This window comes from Pyrus communis, chromosome 13 (genome assembly GCF_963583255.1).
Source record: "Pyrus communis chromosome 13, drPyrComm1.1, whole genome shotgun sequence".
In the NCBI taxonomy this organism is placed as follows: Eukaryota; Viridiplantae; Streptophyta; class Magnoliopsida; order Rosales; family Rosaceae; genus Pyrus; species Pyrus communis.
In genome coordinates, this window is record NC_084815.1 from 14,150,078 (window position 1) to 14,167,667 (window position 17,590).

Here is a 17,590-nt window from a genome sequence, read left to right on the forward strand (position 1 = left end):
TCACATATTATTTTATTCCTAATGTGCTAGAAAACGTGGGAGGTTATAAGTTTGAATGATTCACCACCTTCTCATGGCATTAATGTTTTTAGGGACAAGTCATACACGTGCATGCCATGATGTGTATAAGATTGAAGGACATAACCCATTTTTCAAATTATCAAATTTTATATGTAAGAAAGACATTTTGAAACACTTTTTAACCCATTTAGACAAAATAAATTATTAACACATTCATTTGTGGTGAAAAAAATGGATAAATACGATTCTACAAAGTAACATTTATCATGACTATGATTGAATTCAACAGCCATATGATTTAAAATTTGGGTGATTTTTGGTACAAATAATATTTGGGTGAAGACCTATAACATAGACGGTTGGATCATTGAAATATAAAATACGAAGTGAGCTCAACGAAAATGTGTCAAAATATGTGTCAAAAAGTTGATTCATAGCAATCTCTAGTTTAAGCCAAATAACAACTCCACTATAGCTTGACATATAAGTAGAAGTCAAGATAAGTAATTTAGTTATTAAATTGGAAAACGAAATAATGTGCAGCCAACAAGAAGAGAGGAAATTTGAAAAATGAGTATTGATTAAGCATCTCCTTTAATTACATCAGTTTCATGTATTTACAAATATAACACACAAATTAATGGGTTGAATTCCCACCAAAAACAAAACTTTGAACCACATCTATCGATCACTACAAAAACTGGTCAAAATAAAGGAATTGATTCCACTCATGTACGAGTCATATTAGATTTCTTATTAAGCCATAAACAGTGACAAGAGCCATAATAAAGGAATGATCCATATGAGGCTCCACTACCAATGTAAGGACATCATCTCCAAAAACTACTCCTGAACTGATGCGAGATTTATACGCACACAAATTAAACCCTCTTTTTGTCAATTGTAGTATATGTATAAGTAGGGATCGTTCTGGACCGGGGATTAGGAGGGATTGTTAACCACTTGGATTTGACTCAAAAACGTAAAATAACAATATGAAACACTATACTAGACTCAAAGAATTCAAAACTAAACTTTAAAACACTAAGACAAACCAAAAGACTCAAAACAACACAAACACACTCAAATCTGCCTAAAAACCACTTTCTGGGCAGATTTGAGCACAAACACAAATTTGGACGAAATTAAGTAATAACTTGACTCAAGAACGTAAAAACACAATATAAAACACTAAACTAACTCAAAGAATGTAAAACTAAACACTTAAAACATTAAAACAAACCAAAAGACTCAAACATCACCCAAAACACTCAAAACTGCCTTAAAATCACTTTCTGGGCAGTTTTGAGCACTTTGGTGAATTTGGACGAAATTGGGTAATAAATTGATTAAAAATACTTAGAAACACAAAATAAGATACTTTCTAACTAAAATGGACAATAAAGTAAAGGGGGATTTGGTTTTTGATGAAATTAAATAAAATGTACAGATTCTAAGTTAAAACAGATAGTAAAGATGAATTTGATGAAAATGAATGGATGGGAACCTAGCTAAGGGGTTCATCTCCATACATGTTATACTTGCATAATGAAATGATTTCCAATTGCATTTCAATAAATCATGATACTCAACACCCCAAGTTAACCGTGATGCACTAATTAACCTTCAAATCTTCCTAACGTTATTGAATTGGATGATGCATGCGACAATTCAAAACATTCCCCACAAGTCCTCAACATGAATGCATAGAAGAGGTACAAGCAAGAATCATTACGCTCTATGAAAATTATAAGTGTTGACGAGGCATTCGTTACTATGATTGCATGAAACTTATGCCAAGAATTTGTTTAACGCGATTGTTTATAAGCAACCTCCACTACTTGCGAATATAAGTTCGTAACTATTAGGTGAAACTCACTTATATTCTAGCGTCATATTCATGCATGAAAATTAAGCGCGCATTCTCAATAAACATACATAAATAAGTTATCAATCAAACGGTTAAACAAATTGAATCCACAACTTATGAAACGCAATTAGAAGTAATCAAATCAAAATGCAAGCATAAACATATATTTCGAATCCCCCCCCTAGCCAAGGGGGGTTTAGTTGAATTTAAACATTGGAATCAAAGAAACACCTAAACATTCCAACAACTCAAACTTGAATTGTATGAACGTTTAGGCACTCTTCTCTTCCATTCCTCATACGTACAAAACAAAGAGTATTGAAATTAAACATTGAAATCAAAGAAACACCTAAACATTCCAACAACTCAAACTTGAATTGTATGAACGTTTTAGGCACTCTTCTCTTCCTCTTCGTTGTAGCACAAGGTCTAAGGATAGTTTGATGGTGTGAATGGTTTGGGGAGTGGTTGGAGTGGCTGCAATGGAGGAGAAAAGTGTTTTGGTGGCTGCAATGAGGGTGTGGAGAGGTTTTGACGAATTTCTGGAATATGGAAGGGTGTATGAATGAAATGTGTATGCAATGGATGCTTATTTATAGGTGAAATGGGGGAACATGACAGCTAGGAGGGAATGTGGCTGCATGTTTGAATGATTAAAGGATGCATGTGGGTTGGAATTGCATGTGCAATGAATATGTGGCTGCATGTGCAAGGGGACAATCTGAAAATGCATGTGAAAGCATGTGTTGGCTGCAATGATGAAATGGATGGGAGTGCATGTGGCTTAATTAATTAAAGGGAGTGCATGTGCAATGTTTTAAAGGATGGAATGCATGTGAATATGATGGAAATCTGATGGGAGATGGAATGGGATGTTTTGCATGTGAATTAAAGAGTGAATGCATGTGCAATGACAGCTAGGTTGAATATGCATGTGGAATGGCTGATTTATTTGAAGATGCATGTGCAATGAAGTGGAATGACAGCTAGGTTATGATGATGAATGCATGTGGCTGATTTAATTGAATAGGAAAGCATGTGGATTTAATGGTTTAAAGGGTGAATGCATGTGGATGCATGTGTTGATGAATGGGAGTAGGAAAGGTTTAAATGTCCTAAAACTAAAGGGAACAAGGTTCCAACACTTTGGTCTTCAATTAGGTCTTCAATTTCGTCCAACACTTTGGCTCCAAGCATAAGCTATCCATCCTTAGCCCAAAAGTGCTCCAAAAGTCTCCAAAATGCATCTTTTTGCTCCTTTAGCCCTTTGGACCTACAAACACACGAAAATAGCTTAAAGTACTAAAATAACTAAAGAAACATAACGTAAATGCACGAGAACAAGCCATTTAAGTCGCATGAATATGCTCCTATCAAATACCCCCACACTTATCTTTTGCTAGTCCTCGAGCAAAACAAAACAAAAGAAACCAAAAACAAAACAAAACGAACAAAACACAACCTATACCTTCCAACAATCGTCTCAGGGATTTCCAAAGCACATGACAAGTTAAAAATCATTATTCCCACAGATTTTAGCCATCTTTACACTTAAGTACATTTTTAATCATAGTCACCACATACTAGTTCACAATTAAGCATTTAAAACCATGTTTTGAATGTAGTAACATGCCTTAGAGAATTCCCTCAATTCCTTACTAGATGTACTCTCGTTTTTCACACAGATTTTCTAACTTCACACCCTACACTAGTTATATGTGAGAAGATTGATGTAAACATGAAAACGAACACTCACATATATGTATCATAAAGAGAGCAATTTCTGGAGTTAATAAGCATGTTTAGGTATGATCTCATGAATGGAATGCTACTACTTAGAAGCGAGAACCAGTGACACCATAAGCTTATACCAAGTTCAAACTCCACAAATTGAAACACATAACAATCAAGATAGAAGTCAAAGGGTTGTAACGAGGCTAGGCTATTGGCTAACAATGAAAGGTGAAGGATAAGCAAACATTCTTAAAGCAATAGTGAGCAAGTATTGAATTAGGTACTTAGAATTCCCTTTAGAACGCAGAAGTCAACTTTGAACACCCAAGGGGAAGTCACAAAACTTAGGGCCATATTCAACTTTTTGGGCCCTTTCTTCAACAATCACACTTGTGAGTCCATTCTCACTTATTTTCACTCTTTTTCTTTCTTTTCTTCTTCTTTTTCTCACATTTTTTTTCTTTTTCCCGTGCCTCCTTTAAGACTTAGGCACATACATACACACAAAAATCCCTTCCCCCACACTTATTTTCTGCAACATATTAATCAAAAGGAATTCATTATCCGTCATGCTTACTATGCTTCAAGAACAAGGGTACGGATGGTCCTAATCTAGGCTAGGTGAGGATGATATGGGTTAACAAAGAACATGGGCTAAACAAGGCTCAACGGGGTTAAAACTTACAACATATACGAAATATGGGAAGTAAGGCTATTTGGCTATGGTGGCAACTACACAACTTCATCTTGATATATGTTATGCAATTCAATGTCATGCTTTGAATGAAACGGATATAAGTTCTAGCATTTAGTTCTATCATGATACAATTGCATTCTAAGTAGCAACCAAGCAAGGATAATGAGATCATGCAACAACTTTAGAAAACAAAGAATCACAGAAAATAACTCTCCAAAGAAAGTAATGGCTCGAGTCTCACAGGGATGTAGCGTTATTATGAGTTTCTTCCTTCAAGCATGTTACAAAAACGAATTTTTCTTTTATGATTGCATGTGAAGTCATACATTATAACCATAACCAAGCATATACCAAGAGTAAATCAAACTTTCATCCATGTTTATAACTCTCTTTAACAGTCATGCAATTACAAACCAAATCCTTATCATTGTGTTGGAAGGTACCCTAAGACACAAACACACAAAAACGACTCAAAATACTCTTTTTAGGCTTTTCGAAACATGTTTTTCAAATTTTTATGTGATTTTCGGAGTTATAAAACAAAACATACTAAAACACTCTAAAACAACTTAAAAACACCTTAAAACAGCAAGGAACAACATTTGAAGTTATGGGTGATAAAATCCCACGAATTTGCATCAAAACACTTTAGTTACCCCCCCACACTTAAATCAAACATTGTCCTCAATGTTTTAAGCATAGATTCACACAAAACATAAGTAAACACACAAAAAGCAACTAAACATATTAAACATGGCGTAATGTAATTAACAAAGAGAAGAGTTTAGGGACGCAAATCTGGTTATGGAGTGTAAATTCCCTCTTCTCCTTGGTGATTGCATTGAGGCTTTGATCTTTGTGATTCCACAGGCTTACTCTTGAACTGGTTTCTGCCCATCGTTGATTTTCCTTTGTGCTACTTATTGAACTGGGCAGCAGGATGGTTCTTTTGGTTTCCCCCGAAGGTCTGAGCTTCCTCCTGTTATCTGTTTCTTTGTTCAATCTTTGCAGGAGTGGTCCCTTCTCTGGAAGTGTAACAACCGTTGAAGATGACTACTCGAGAGCAACGCTAGGTAAGCAATCAGGAATAGATTCCAGGCCGTTGGCTCCAGATCGGAAGACTGACTCCAAGTGCCGGCTGATTGCTTCTTTTACTTTGCCATGCAAGTAAGAACAAGGACAAAGAAAAAGACAGGGAAAGAGCATGATATGAGATACTTTTGCTTTTGACCTTGATGATATGAGATACCTTTGCTTTGAAGAAGCGGTGAATGAATCAGCACATGCTTCAATCCGCCGTTTCCTCCTGGGTCATATGTACTCCAGGCATCTGGTATCATCTTTGGGGAAGAAGAAAGAATTGAGTATTTTGAAAGGCTTTGCTGGGAGTGCGCCCTCAGAGGTGAGGGAGAGTTGGGCATTTTCTTCAGGTTTGCCTTGCCATAAAAGACGAAGGTCGACATATATAGAGATAATATCAAGTGGTGGTACTTTTTACCCTTGTCGACAAACGTTTTGATCCCGCAAATCCGGCTCTTTGAAATAGTGACGCCTCTTCGATCTTTGAATACGCCTCTTCGATTTCTGAGCAGGCGCCCCTTCGATTTCTGAACGACGCCCCTTCGCTTTCTGAACGACACGTGGTAGTGCAGATGCGGCTCCTTTTGACAAAGCTGCACGCATCTTCTGAAAAGCAGAGAAAGCGTCGCCGAACTTTGCGCTTGTCGGCTAAAGATGTGTAGATGCGATGATGGCCTCCACGTGTTTTCAGCTTTGTCAGAAATCTTTTGACAAAGTTGAACGCGTTTTCTGAAAAGCCGAGGGAGCGTCGCCTAAATTACGCCGGAAAATCCGGCTCTTTGAATCGGTGGACGCGTCGTCTTGGCTTTTTATAGAGCTATCAATCACCCCAACACACACACTCTGAAGATTTCTCATTCCTGAAACTCGACTCCGGCCCTTTGTGAAATTTTAACTCCATCCACCCCTTCTCTTTGAACACTTTTGAAAAAAATGGCAAACTCATCGAACCTTAGCTTAGATTTGAGTCTCAGCAGCGATCCGGTTGCGCCCCGTCAAGGTAATGTATGGCGCCCTTCTTTTTTATCTTCTAACGGTCCTCTTTCAGGTGAAGACCCTGTGATGCAGGACGCCACAACAGCTACAATAGTAGCTAAAAACCTCCTCACTCCGAAAGATAGTAGGCTGCTGTCAGGACGGTCCGATGAGTTAGCCGTTCAAGAGTCCCTCGCACTTAGTGTTCAGTGTGCGAGTTCTGTGTCCAACATGGGCCAACGCCTGCTTGCTCGGTCCCGCCAAGTGGAATCGTTGATGGCAGAGGTGGAAAGACTTAAGCAAGAGATCCAGCAGCTTAAGTACGAGAATAGAAGTTTGCATGTGCTTGCAAATAACTATTCGTCGGGGATGAAGAGGAAGCTTGATGAGCTGCAAGAATCTGAGGGTCGAATTCACAGTGACCGTCAAAGGCTTGCGTCTTATCTCCAGAGGCACCTTTTTCCTGGGTCATCCAGCGCTTGGCCAAGTATTGAGGCCTGGAATGCTCTAGCTCCGATGCCTCCCGCTCCGATGGCTTCCGCTCCGATGCCTCCCGCTTCTATGCCTTCCGCTTCTGCGCCTCGTAGTGGGGCTTCACGCAAACAACCTTTGTGAAGCTCCACCTTTCTCTATGTTTAGTATCTTTCTTTCTCTCTTTTTTTTTTATTTTTTTTATTTTATTAACATAAATAAAATCAAACGGCATGGAATTGGTCCTTGAATGGAAGGTGATACTTGAAGTGAACCGGCAATGGTTTGAATTCTAGTGTAGGTGCCTGATTCATAAAAAACAGCAAGTTAGTATAAAATGTAAAGGAATTTGAAAAAAACTTACTTGTTTTGTCCGACAAGAACTCAATGACAAACACCACTCCTTTGAAAGTTTCAGGGATATTGGACTTGGCCAGATTGCAAGTGATGGTTATGACTTGTCCAATGTCATCAAATTTAACTTCTTTGGATTTTGTGGTTTCAAGAACGTCCTCTTTGATGAATTCATGACATTCCCTACTTGTCACCTTTGAAAGGGCTTCCAAGATGTCTTTTTCACCTTCTTCTTCCTTGGAAGTCATGAATCTGCAAGGAATAGGGATACTTGTTGGAACGGGGTTAAAAATAATGAAATTTGGAACAACCATACCTGTATTAGACGGCATAGGAGCAATAGGTGCCTCCGGTAAAGGTGTTTCCACCCTTTCCGTGGGTTGGGTGTATTCCTCTTCCTTGTGATTTGATTTTGATGGTTGAGGGTCCGTTCCAACCTCCTTTTCACTTCTCAACATGATAGCATTGGTGTTTTCAAATTCTCCCTTCTGATTTGCAATGGTTGAACTAGGGAGTTCGCCTTGGTCTCGAAACTGTCCTACGAACTCCGCGATCTGCCCAATTTGCTTATCCAAGTGGTCCAACCTTTGTGGTGGCTGCATAGGCGTTGAATAGAACTCCTCATATGGCTGCCAATATCCTTCTTGTTGAGCCTCATTGTCTTGATTTTGTGAGCCCTGCACCAAACAAATTAATTCATTAAGCTTTTGATTATAATCTATTGACGAACTTGAGTTTGGTTGGGCATATTGAATATGAGGTTGTGGTGGCTGCCAATATCCTCCTTGTTGAGCATTTTGAGGTTCCCACCACATAGAGTTTGAATGATCACTCCAATCCGAATTGTAAGTATTGGAAAACACGTTATTCCTTGATTGAAGATTAGATATATCAACTCTTTGCATTTGGGACCTTTCCATGAGCTGTGACAAAAGAGAAGCGTTATCAAGTGCCATGTTGTTCTTAACAAACAAAACACAAATAAAAACTAAATCTAAAAGACAATACAGAAACAAACAATCCAAGGGATTAGCAAATTTTCTAATCCCCGGCAACGGCGCCAAAATTTGATGCGAGATTTATACGCACACAAATTAAACCCTCTTTTTGTCAATTGTAGTATATGTATAAGTAGGGATCGTTCTGGACCGGGGATTAGGAGGGATTGTTAACCACTTGGATTTGACTCAAAAACGTAAAATAACAATATGAAACACTATACTAGACTCAAAGAATTCAAAACTAAACTTTAAAACACTAAGACAAACCAAAAGACTCAAAACAACACAAACACACTCAAATCTGCCTAAAAACCACTTTCTGGGCAGATTTGAGCACAAACACAAATTTGGACGAAATTAAGTAATAACTTGACTCAAGAACGTAAAAACACAATATAAAACACTAAACTAACTCAAAGAATGTAAAACTAAACACTTAAAACATTAAAACAAACCAAAAGACTCAAACATCACCCAAAACACTCAAAACTGCCTTAAAATCACTTTCTGGGCAGTTTTGAGCACTTTGGTGAATTTGGACGAAATTGGGTAATAAATTGATTAAAAATACTTAGAAACACAAAATAAGATACTTTCTAACTAAAATGGACAATAAAGTAAAGGGGGATTTGGTTTTTGATGAAATTAAATAAAATGTACAGATTCTAAGTTAAAACAGATAGTAAAGATGAATTTGATGAAAATGAATGGATGGGAACCTAGCTAAGGGGTTCATCTCCATACATGTTATACTTGCATAATGAAATGATTTCCAATTGCATTTCAATAAATCATGATACTCAACACCCCAAGTTAACCGTGATGCACTAATTAACCTTCAAATCTTCCTAACGTTATTGAATTGGATGATGCATGCGACAATTCAAAACATTCCCCACAAGTCCTCAACATGAATGCATAGAAGAGGTACAAGCAAGAATCATTACGCTCTATGAAAATTATAAGTGTTGACGAGGCATTCGTTACTATGATTGCATGAAACTTATGCCAAGAATTTGTTTAACGCGATTGTTTATAAGCAACCTCCACTACTTGCGAATATAAGTTCGTAACTATTAGGTGAAACTCACTTATATTCTAGCGTCATATTCATGCATGAAAATTAAGCGCGCATTCTCAATAAACATACATAAATAAGTTATCAATCAAACGGTTAAACAAATTGAATCCACAACTTATGAAACGCAATTAGAAGTAATCAAATCAAAATGCAAGCATAAACATATATTTCGAATCCCCCCCCTAGCCAAGGGGGGTTTAGTTGAATTTAAACATTGGAATCAAAGAAACACCTAAACATTCCAACAACTCAAACTTGAATTGTATGAACGTTTAGGCACTCTTCTCTTCCATTCCTCATACGTACAAAACAAAGAGTATTGAAATTAAACATTGAAATCAAAGAAACACCTAAACATTCCAACAACTCAAACTTGAATTGTATGAACGTTTTAGGCACTCTTCTCTTCCTCTTCGTTGTAGCACAAGGTCTAAGGATAGTTTGATGGTGTGAATGGTTTGGGGAGTGGTTGGAGTGGCTGCAATGGAGGAGAAAAGTGTTTTGGTGGCTGCAATGAGGGTGTGGAGAGGTTTTGACGAATTTCTGGAATATGGAAGGGTGTATGAATGAAATGTGTATGCAATGGATGCTTATTTATAGGTGAAATGGGGGAACATGACAGCTAGGAGGGAATGTGGCTGCATGTTTGAATGATTAAAGGATGCATGTGGGTTGGAATTGCATGTGCAATGAATATGTGGCTGCATGTGCAAGAGGACAATCTGAAAATGCATGTGAAAGCATGTGTTGGCTGCAATGATGAAATGGATGGGAGTGCATGTGGCTTAATTAATTAAAGGGAGTGCATGTGCAATGTTTTAAAGGATGGAATGCATGTGAATATGATGGAAATCTGATGGGAGATGGAATGGGATGTTTTGCATGTGAATTAAAGAGTGAATGCATGTGCAATGACAGCTAGGTTGAATATGCATGTGGAATGGCTGATTTATTTGAAGATGCATGTGCAATGAAGTGGAATGACAGCTAGGTTATGATGATGAATGCATGTGGCTGATTTAATTGAATAGGAAAGCATGTGGATTTAATGGTTTAAAGGGTGAATGCATGTGGATGCATGTGTTGATGAATGGGAGTAGGAAAGGTTTAAATGTCCTAAAACTAAAGGGAACAAGGTTCCAACACTTTGGTCTTCAATTAGGTCTTCAATTTCGTCCAACACTTTGGCTCCAAGCATAAGCTATCCATCCTTAGCCCAAAAGTGCTCCAAAAGTCTCCAAAATGCATCTTTTTGCTCCTTTAGCCCTTTGGACCTACAAACACACGAAAATAGCTTAAAGTACTAAAATAACTAAAGAAACATAACGTAAATGCACGAGAACAAGCCATTTAAGTCGCATGAATATGCTCCTATCATGAACTTGACTGCTTTCTCTTAGCCTCTGCTACAACTCTTCCATTGTTATCCATAATTCTGAAAGCTGTTGATTCGCCATTCAAACGCTCTAACCTGTAGCAATTGCTATCAGATCTCATCGTTACTTTGTATGAAGACTCCTTATTTCCAAGAATTGATCTAAAACTCTTTTTCACTCGAAACAATGGCTTATTGCCACCAATATTGTTGCTTGTATAGCCCTCCCATCTTCGGAAACTGCAAACTTTCTTCTCACAAACAGTGAAGAGAAGCTTGCCGCGAAGATCCATGAGATAAACTTCGTTGCTGTGCTTGTTGTCGTAGTTATCTATGCGATAAACGACTTCACCATTTTCATCAAAAGTGGTGCATCCGTTTCCTTGCATCACAAGAGATTTCATCCATATAGTGAATGTTTCTCTCTTTGATGTCATATACCTATTATTAGAACATGAAGCATCATCACGATTACTACTATTGATTGTTAAGAGAGGATGAACCTTGGCCATTTAGGAGTACAGCCGAGAGAGCTTTAGTTTTTGGCTTCCGGGGTATGGTAAGATGTTTGAGGTGAGGTTTGCATTATGTTAGTAATTTATAGTCCGTTGTGATCAGTACTGAAAAGTAGAAACGAACACGAATAAAAATGTTTAATTTGGTCATCCAAGAACTCCGTTGCACGTTTATTATATGTGCACAGAAAATTATATGAAAACTAATATATATTACAAAATAAATTATCATCGACATTACTTGACTTCTTCTAGGCTTTCAAGAGTATTATAAAGGAACTTGTCGGGTCTAGGTTTTATATATAGCGTCCAATTTCTTAATAGCAAAAAATCATTGCATATAATGTTATGTTTCAGGAACTAAGCGAGGGATTTTTTTTTCTTGAACAAATCGATATTATTTATACCAAAAGGGTGGGATAATTAGCTAAGCCTCAAAATAGGCTAGCAAAAATGTGGTTCAAATTTGCATTTGGTGAGAATCGAACCTAAGACCTCCCACTTATCAGCGAGTAGAAATATCACTACTAGATCATAGTATCAAGTGGCCTAAACTGAGGGTAGAGTTCTGCTGATTAGGATAATTGAGTGGCTATCTTGTTAGCGAACAAAAAATGATCTAATCCCTCAAAAAATTAATTAAAGAACTTATTGAATTTGTGGAGGGTGTCACGTTGCTATTTGTCGCATTGGGTGACTATATATGCCTGCCAAAGGTGAGCTAAGGCTTACATGGAAAGAAGACATGAATGTTACCTAGAAAGGTAAAAAAGAACAAGGAAATTAAAGGAGGTGTTTGCTACTTTGCATGTATCTTTTTCTTGGTCGATGCTACTTTTGCTACTTTCCACAAATTTTGTTAGCTAGGCCGCCTCCTAATGTTTAATAACAATCGGAAAAACCAAAAAAGAGAGTATTCAAAATTCCAATCTCCAAAGGTACTTCAGTTCTTTTTTTAATTCGATTAATTTCTGAATTCTTTTTAGTGTTCTTCTACTACTTTAATCATATTTCCTACTCCAAGTACTCATGGATTTTTTCTAATTTCCTTTTTCTCTCCACGAACTCCAAACTATTGAGGTGCTTGTCAAATAATGTATATAATGTTGTAGGTATAATTTATTGAACAATTATGGAGGCCATATAGAGAGAGAAAGTGCGGCATAGAGAGAAGAAGAGAGAGAGAGATGTGTAATTGTGATGTGTGTTTGATTCACCCCATTGTGCCTTTATTTATAGTAGTAGAAAAGATAAAAACTTTCCCTTTAGGATTACAACATTTAATAGGTAATCTAATCCTAATAGGAATATATAATACTTTCCTATATTCCCTAGGATTTACATAATCACATTCCTATTCTAAATATGACTGCAACACTCCCCCTTGAGTGTGTAAATACTCAACAAACCATCGCATCATATTCTTCAGCGGATAAGGTAGAATAGTTGATGAAGTCATCGGCACAATGGGTGATCGCGAGTCTCAAATTTACTTTGAAGTATGCATTTGTAAAAACTCACAAAAACCTTGCTATGGTAAAACCCAAGGAATGGGGAAAACCCATAGACTAAGGAGAAAAGTAAGAAAAATATGCATAATGTCTGAAACGCTCATCAAACTGGACGAAGGTAGTGAACTCAACAAAGTATGATCATCCCGGGATGGGTGCCTCATTAAAACCTAGTTAGGTAGCAAAAATCCAATGGGAAAAATGCTCCTAATCGTAGGGAAAAAGAGTATATTAAGATCATGTGAGTATGCTTCAAGATACTCCCCCTGAGTTAGACATAACTTCTAAATAAAAGTACTAAGAAGTCTTTGGGGAAGAAATCACGCATCGTGATGGCAACGGACGATCTTCGTGTCACTATTTCATCATCCTTAACACTTTCATGTAGCTTTGGAGGTTGACGAGAGCTGCTTTGCCCCCTTTCCGATTGGTGAACTTGTGGAGGAGACGTATGCTTCTTGTGCATTTTCTTTGGAGTGACATGAGTCCATCCTTCAACTTCACCTGACTTGAATGACATGGTTTTGGAGCATGCCCCAATAGTTGAGGTGAAGATTTTGAGTTGAAAGAGCCAGAAGTGACGGTGGTACAATTCGACTTCACCACATCGTCAAGATCTAGCTCGATGATTCCTTTCTGAGCCAGCTTCATGATGAGATCTTTTAGCACGAAGCACTTTTCCGTCGGATGGTTGATGAAGCGGTGGACTTTACAGTACCTTGGCTGTCAATACGATTCATCTCTTCCGGCCGTCTGCACGCAGGTAGGTTGATCACCTTCTTGTCAAGCAAGTCTTTCAACATGGCAACCACATGAAAGTCGGGGAATGGATAAGTCTTCTCCTCAAGCTCCTTCAAAGTGGGTCTACGCATCTCTTGATCACGAAAAGCTTCAGTTTGAATCGCCTTGCCTCGTGTAGAGATTTTGACTGGAGTTATGTTGACCGTCATTGCTTCCTTGGTGGTTTCCACGTAGCCTTATCTACCTTTGGCCCTAAAACTTTGTCGTTCTTGTAGTCGGCGATCGGTTCTTCCCATGATAGACGATGCTTAACTCCATATCATGGGCGCGGGTGGCTAACTCCTCAAAGGTTCTTGGTTTAATACCTTAAAGGATGTAGTGTAGTCCCCACTGCATGCCTTGAACGCACATCTCAATGACGAAGGTTTCAAAAAACCGATCTTTGCAATCCAGACTTAATGAACGCCATCTATAGATATAGTCGACGACAAGTTCATCCTTCCACTGTTTCGTACTAGTCAACTCTAGCATGCTCACAGTGCGGCAAGTACTGTAGAAACGGTTAAGGAATTCCCTTTCTAGCTGATCCAAACTGTTGATAGACTCAGGCTCGAGGTCGATGTACCAGTCAAAGGTGTTACCTTTAGCGAGCGCACGAACTGCTTGACGAGGTAGTCTTCTTTTGTCCCAGCATACACAAGCTATCAATCATCTTGGTGTATGGCTTTGAGTATAGCAGTGCATCTCACGAAGTGTTTCCCACCTGTGCTTTAATGGTGTTGGCAATATGCCCTGAAGCTGCTGGATGGAAAGAGATCCCATGAGCGTCATTGCTTGGTCTGGCTTCAGCTTCTCAACATCTTTCTCCACCAGAGGCTCATCTTTTTCGTCGGTTTCTCTTTTTAGTGGCTTAACCTTCGGGTCGCGGTCAACATTTTCGTCATGATGAGCCTCCAATCGGTTGATAAGTGCGGTGATTTACAAGTCTTTCTCCTCCGTGATCCTTGTGAGCCTTACAATTGCTTCACTTATTTGAGCTAGTTGTTCTTCAATAGAGGTAACGCTGATGGTCATGACTTATGCAACCAATAGACACAACTTTCCTTCAGACATCCAGGGTGCTGACGAAGAACCCCATTGGCCATTTTGGGATGTCATCTTGTGCGCCTCAGCAACATGCTTTGGTGCCCCCAACAAGGTCAGGTTGATGACGGACTCAGGCTTTTGATGCTCCCCTTGCTCGCTTAGTGGTACCAACTTTGAAGCGGCATGTTGAGGAGTTTTTGTGGCGCCAATGGATGCTCCATTCGTGGCGGAAGTGCTCAGGCTTCTTCCCTTGGTGGTTGCAAGAACGGCTTGTCCCTTGCTTGATGCCATTGATTTTAGAGGTGTGCTTTTGTTTTCTTGAACGGAGAAAGAGATAAGAAGTAGAGATTGTCCCACTGGGCGTGCCAAATTTGTAAACACGAATTTTCCTGAAACAAGAACACGTGTACAAAATAATATTTTGTATTGCTTTTGGGGTTACAATCTCTTTTACAATTTGATCCTCTGATTCTATCTTCGTAAAATGTAGATATGTGGATGGGATGTTGATCCAAAGGGCCGTCAGGGCTTAGTCTAGGGATGAACAGTTATGCGGATTTATTGATGTTGTTGATCCAAAGGGCCGCTGGGGCTTGATCTTAGGATGAACGGTTGATGAATGGATAATCAAGGGCTTTTGGGCTTGATCTTGAAGAACGGGTGTGTGGATCTGTTGATGTTGTTGATCCAAAGGGCTGTTGGGGCTTGATCTTAGGATGAATGGATGATGAATGATGAACACTTTCTTCAAGGGTCGTCGAGGCTTGATCTTGAAAGAGAATTTGAAGAAGAACGAAAAGGGCTTTCTTGATCCTTCGGGATTTGCTTTAGAGCTTTAGAGCTTCAAAGCTTCAAGGTTTTGGTGTGATGTGAATTGGTTTCCCAAAATGAATGTCTTGGCTTCCTATTTATAGAATTCCAATACTTGATTTTTGGATTTAAATAATCAGATGAAATAAATCATTTCTGCCAGGTATTGACACGTGTCCTATTTGTTGACTTTTTCGATTTATTTCGACTTTTCGTTGAGTCACACGTTACATGTAAAATTTATGAGACACGTGAGCGTTGAAATTTTAATTATTGGTCAACATTCATTTCAGCGAAATTTCGATGTCTACAGGATGAGCTCTAGATTCAGCCATATAGGTCACTTTAGGTGATTCCGGCTGACATATCATTTGCATTGATTTATATCACCTAACTTACATATTTTTTTATGCTGAGATATTCGACATGACATATTTGTGAATTTTGCTATTCTGAGCATGGTTGTGGAATAGATATATATATATTTTATTTTCTGGGAAATTATACAGGTTTTACGGCGAAGGGTTACTATCTTTGGTAATTAAAATGGTTTTGGAAAGTTTTGTTTTTGCCCACTCACACTTTCTGTTTTGCGCCCCTCCAGGTTATAGTTAGGAGTTCTTTTTGGTGGTTTGTGAGGAATCCACGGCAGCTCTGACAGATTATCACCATTGTATGGTCAGCTTTGGGTGTTGTATAATTAGTATTTGTCCTGCTGGACTGCACTTAGGCTACTTGCGCTCTGGTTGTGAATTCACACTTATTTCGTTTTGCACCTTATCTTATTTAGTGCTCTAGTTAGTTTGGTTTTTATTTATTCTCATTTTTATATTATTATTGCTTCTACACTGTGCACATGGCTACGTCACCTTCGCGTGACGGCCAGCACGCCTTGATGTCGATCGTGGTGTGTCCCCAATTATATAGGCTCTTTCATACCTCTTCAAACACCTTTTGGATGTATCTAAAGCTATACAACTCTTTCCAAAGAATCGTGTCTATTAATCAAAATGCTTTTAATTAATTTAATTAAAAACTTAATTTGAAATTAAAACTAATTGATCAAATTAATTTTAATCCCTTGGCCCCCCAATTGCCCCAAGGGCCTTTGTCTTGATTAATTAATATTAATATTATAGTATAATCATCAAGCCTAATCTACACAATTAATGCTCCAAACCTCAATCCTTATTCCAAATGGTCCAACACCTAATCATTAATAAAAAGGACTTGACCTATATAAAGGCCTTTGACAAATTGTTATTTCCCGATGTGGGACAATGGGAGTTGAAAACTCCATCACGTGCTTGTTGTCGTAGTTATCATTGACACGACAAACAAGCTCGCCATTTTCATCAAACGCAGTGCATCCCTTTCCTTGCATTACATGAGATTTCATCCATATGGTAAATGTTTCTCTCTTTGAAGTAAAATACCTATTATTGGAAAATGGGTTACTAGTAAACCTCGAAGAAGCATACCAGTACAGTTGGATTAAAAGAGGATGATCGTTGGCCATATGGGAGGAAAGAGATGAGAAAGGTATTTTATTCATAAGAGGTGAGAATGTCTTTGTTAAATTGGCGAGGCCTACATTCATTCCACGTGCAGTTTAACCAAGAAGAAGATTCGAGCTGTTGATTATGACTTTACCAAGCTCCTCTACTTATGGAAAGGACATAAGGAAAGGGAATTAAAGGTAAATTTGATAAGGGTTATCTGTAATAGTCCCTAAACTTTACCCCTAATTTAGTTGTAATACCCTCACGTTCTTTTCAGAGAAACTGACTTAGACATGGGACATGGGAGGTTCATTGGCCAAACCTTACCACCACCACCCCCCCCCTCTCTCTCTTTCATCACGCTTGGTTCTCCACCTTAACTAAAGATGTTTAAATTATTTTGTAGGGACAACTTCGTCAATTCCGTAGATCATGGCCAATTTTTGCTACAACACCTTTAATTTTAGTTTGCGGAAGTGGATACTTGGTGTGTATGCGATCACTTCAATCAAACTAATGATTTATACTCTCTTCAAACGAGAAAAACCCTTAATGTGTTCGTATATAAAATGTTTGTCTTTTCTTCGAAGAAATCTTTTATACCATACTTCACTAATCTTGAAACTACCGAGTATTAGTCAACTTCATACCTTCATAAACCCACTGAAGGATTTATTTTGAGGTTAGCACAAGAGTTTCTAGAGTCCCACATTGACCACAGATGAAAGCATGCAACTCTCCTTAAATTATAAAAGGAGACCATTCT

The 17,590-nt window shown here is 38.3% G+C and overlaps 1 protein-coding gene across 1 annotated transcript; it reads right to left on the reverse strand.

The window, feature by feature from the left end:
- Positions 1–760: 760 nt before the first annotated feature.
- LOC137712220 (protein LURP-one-related 11-like) lies at positions 761–11,171 on the reverse strand. The gene is made up of 3 exons (XM_068451336.1): positions 10,667–11,171; positions 8,517–8,522; positions 761–870 (listed from the first exon to the last, which is right to left on the reverse strand). The coding sequence occupies exons 1-3, from the start codon at positions 11,169–11,171 to the stop codon at positions 761–763; spliced, it is 621 nt and encodes a 206-aa protein (XP_068307437.1).
- Positions 11,172–17,590: the final 6,419 nt, after the last annotated feature.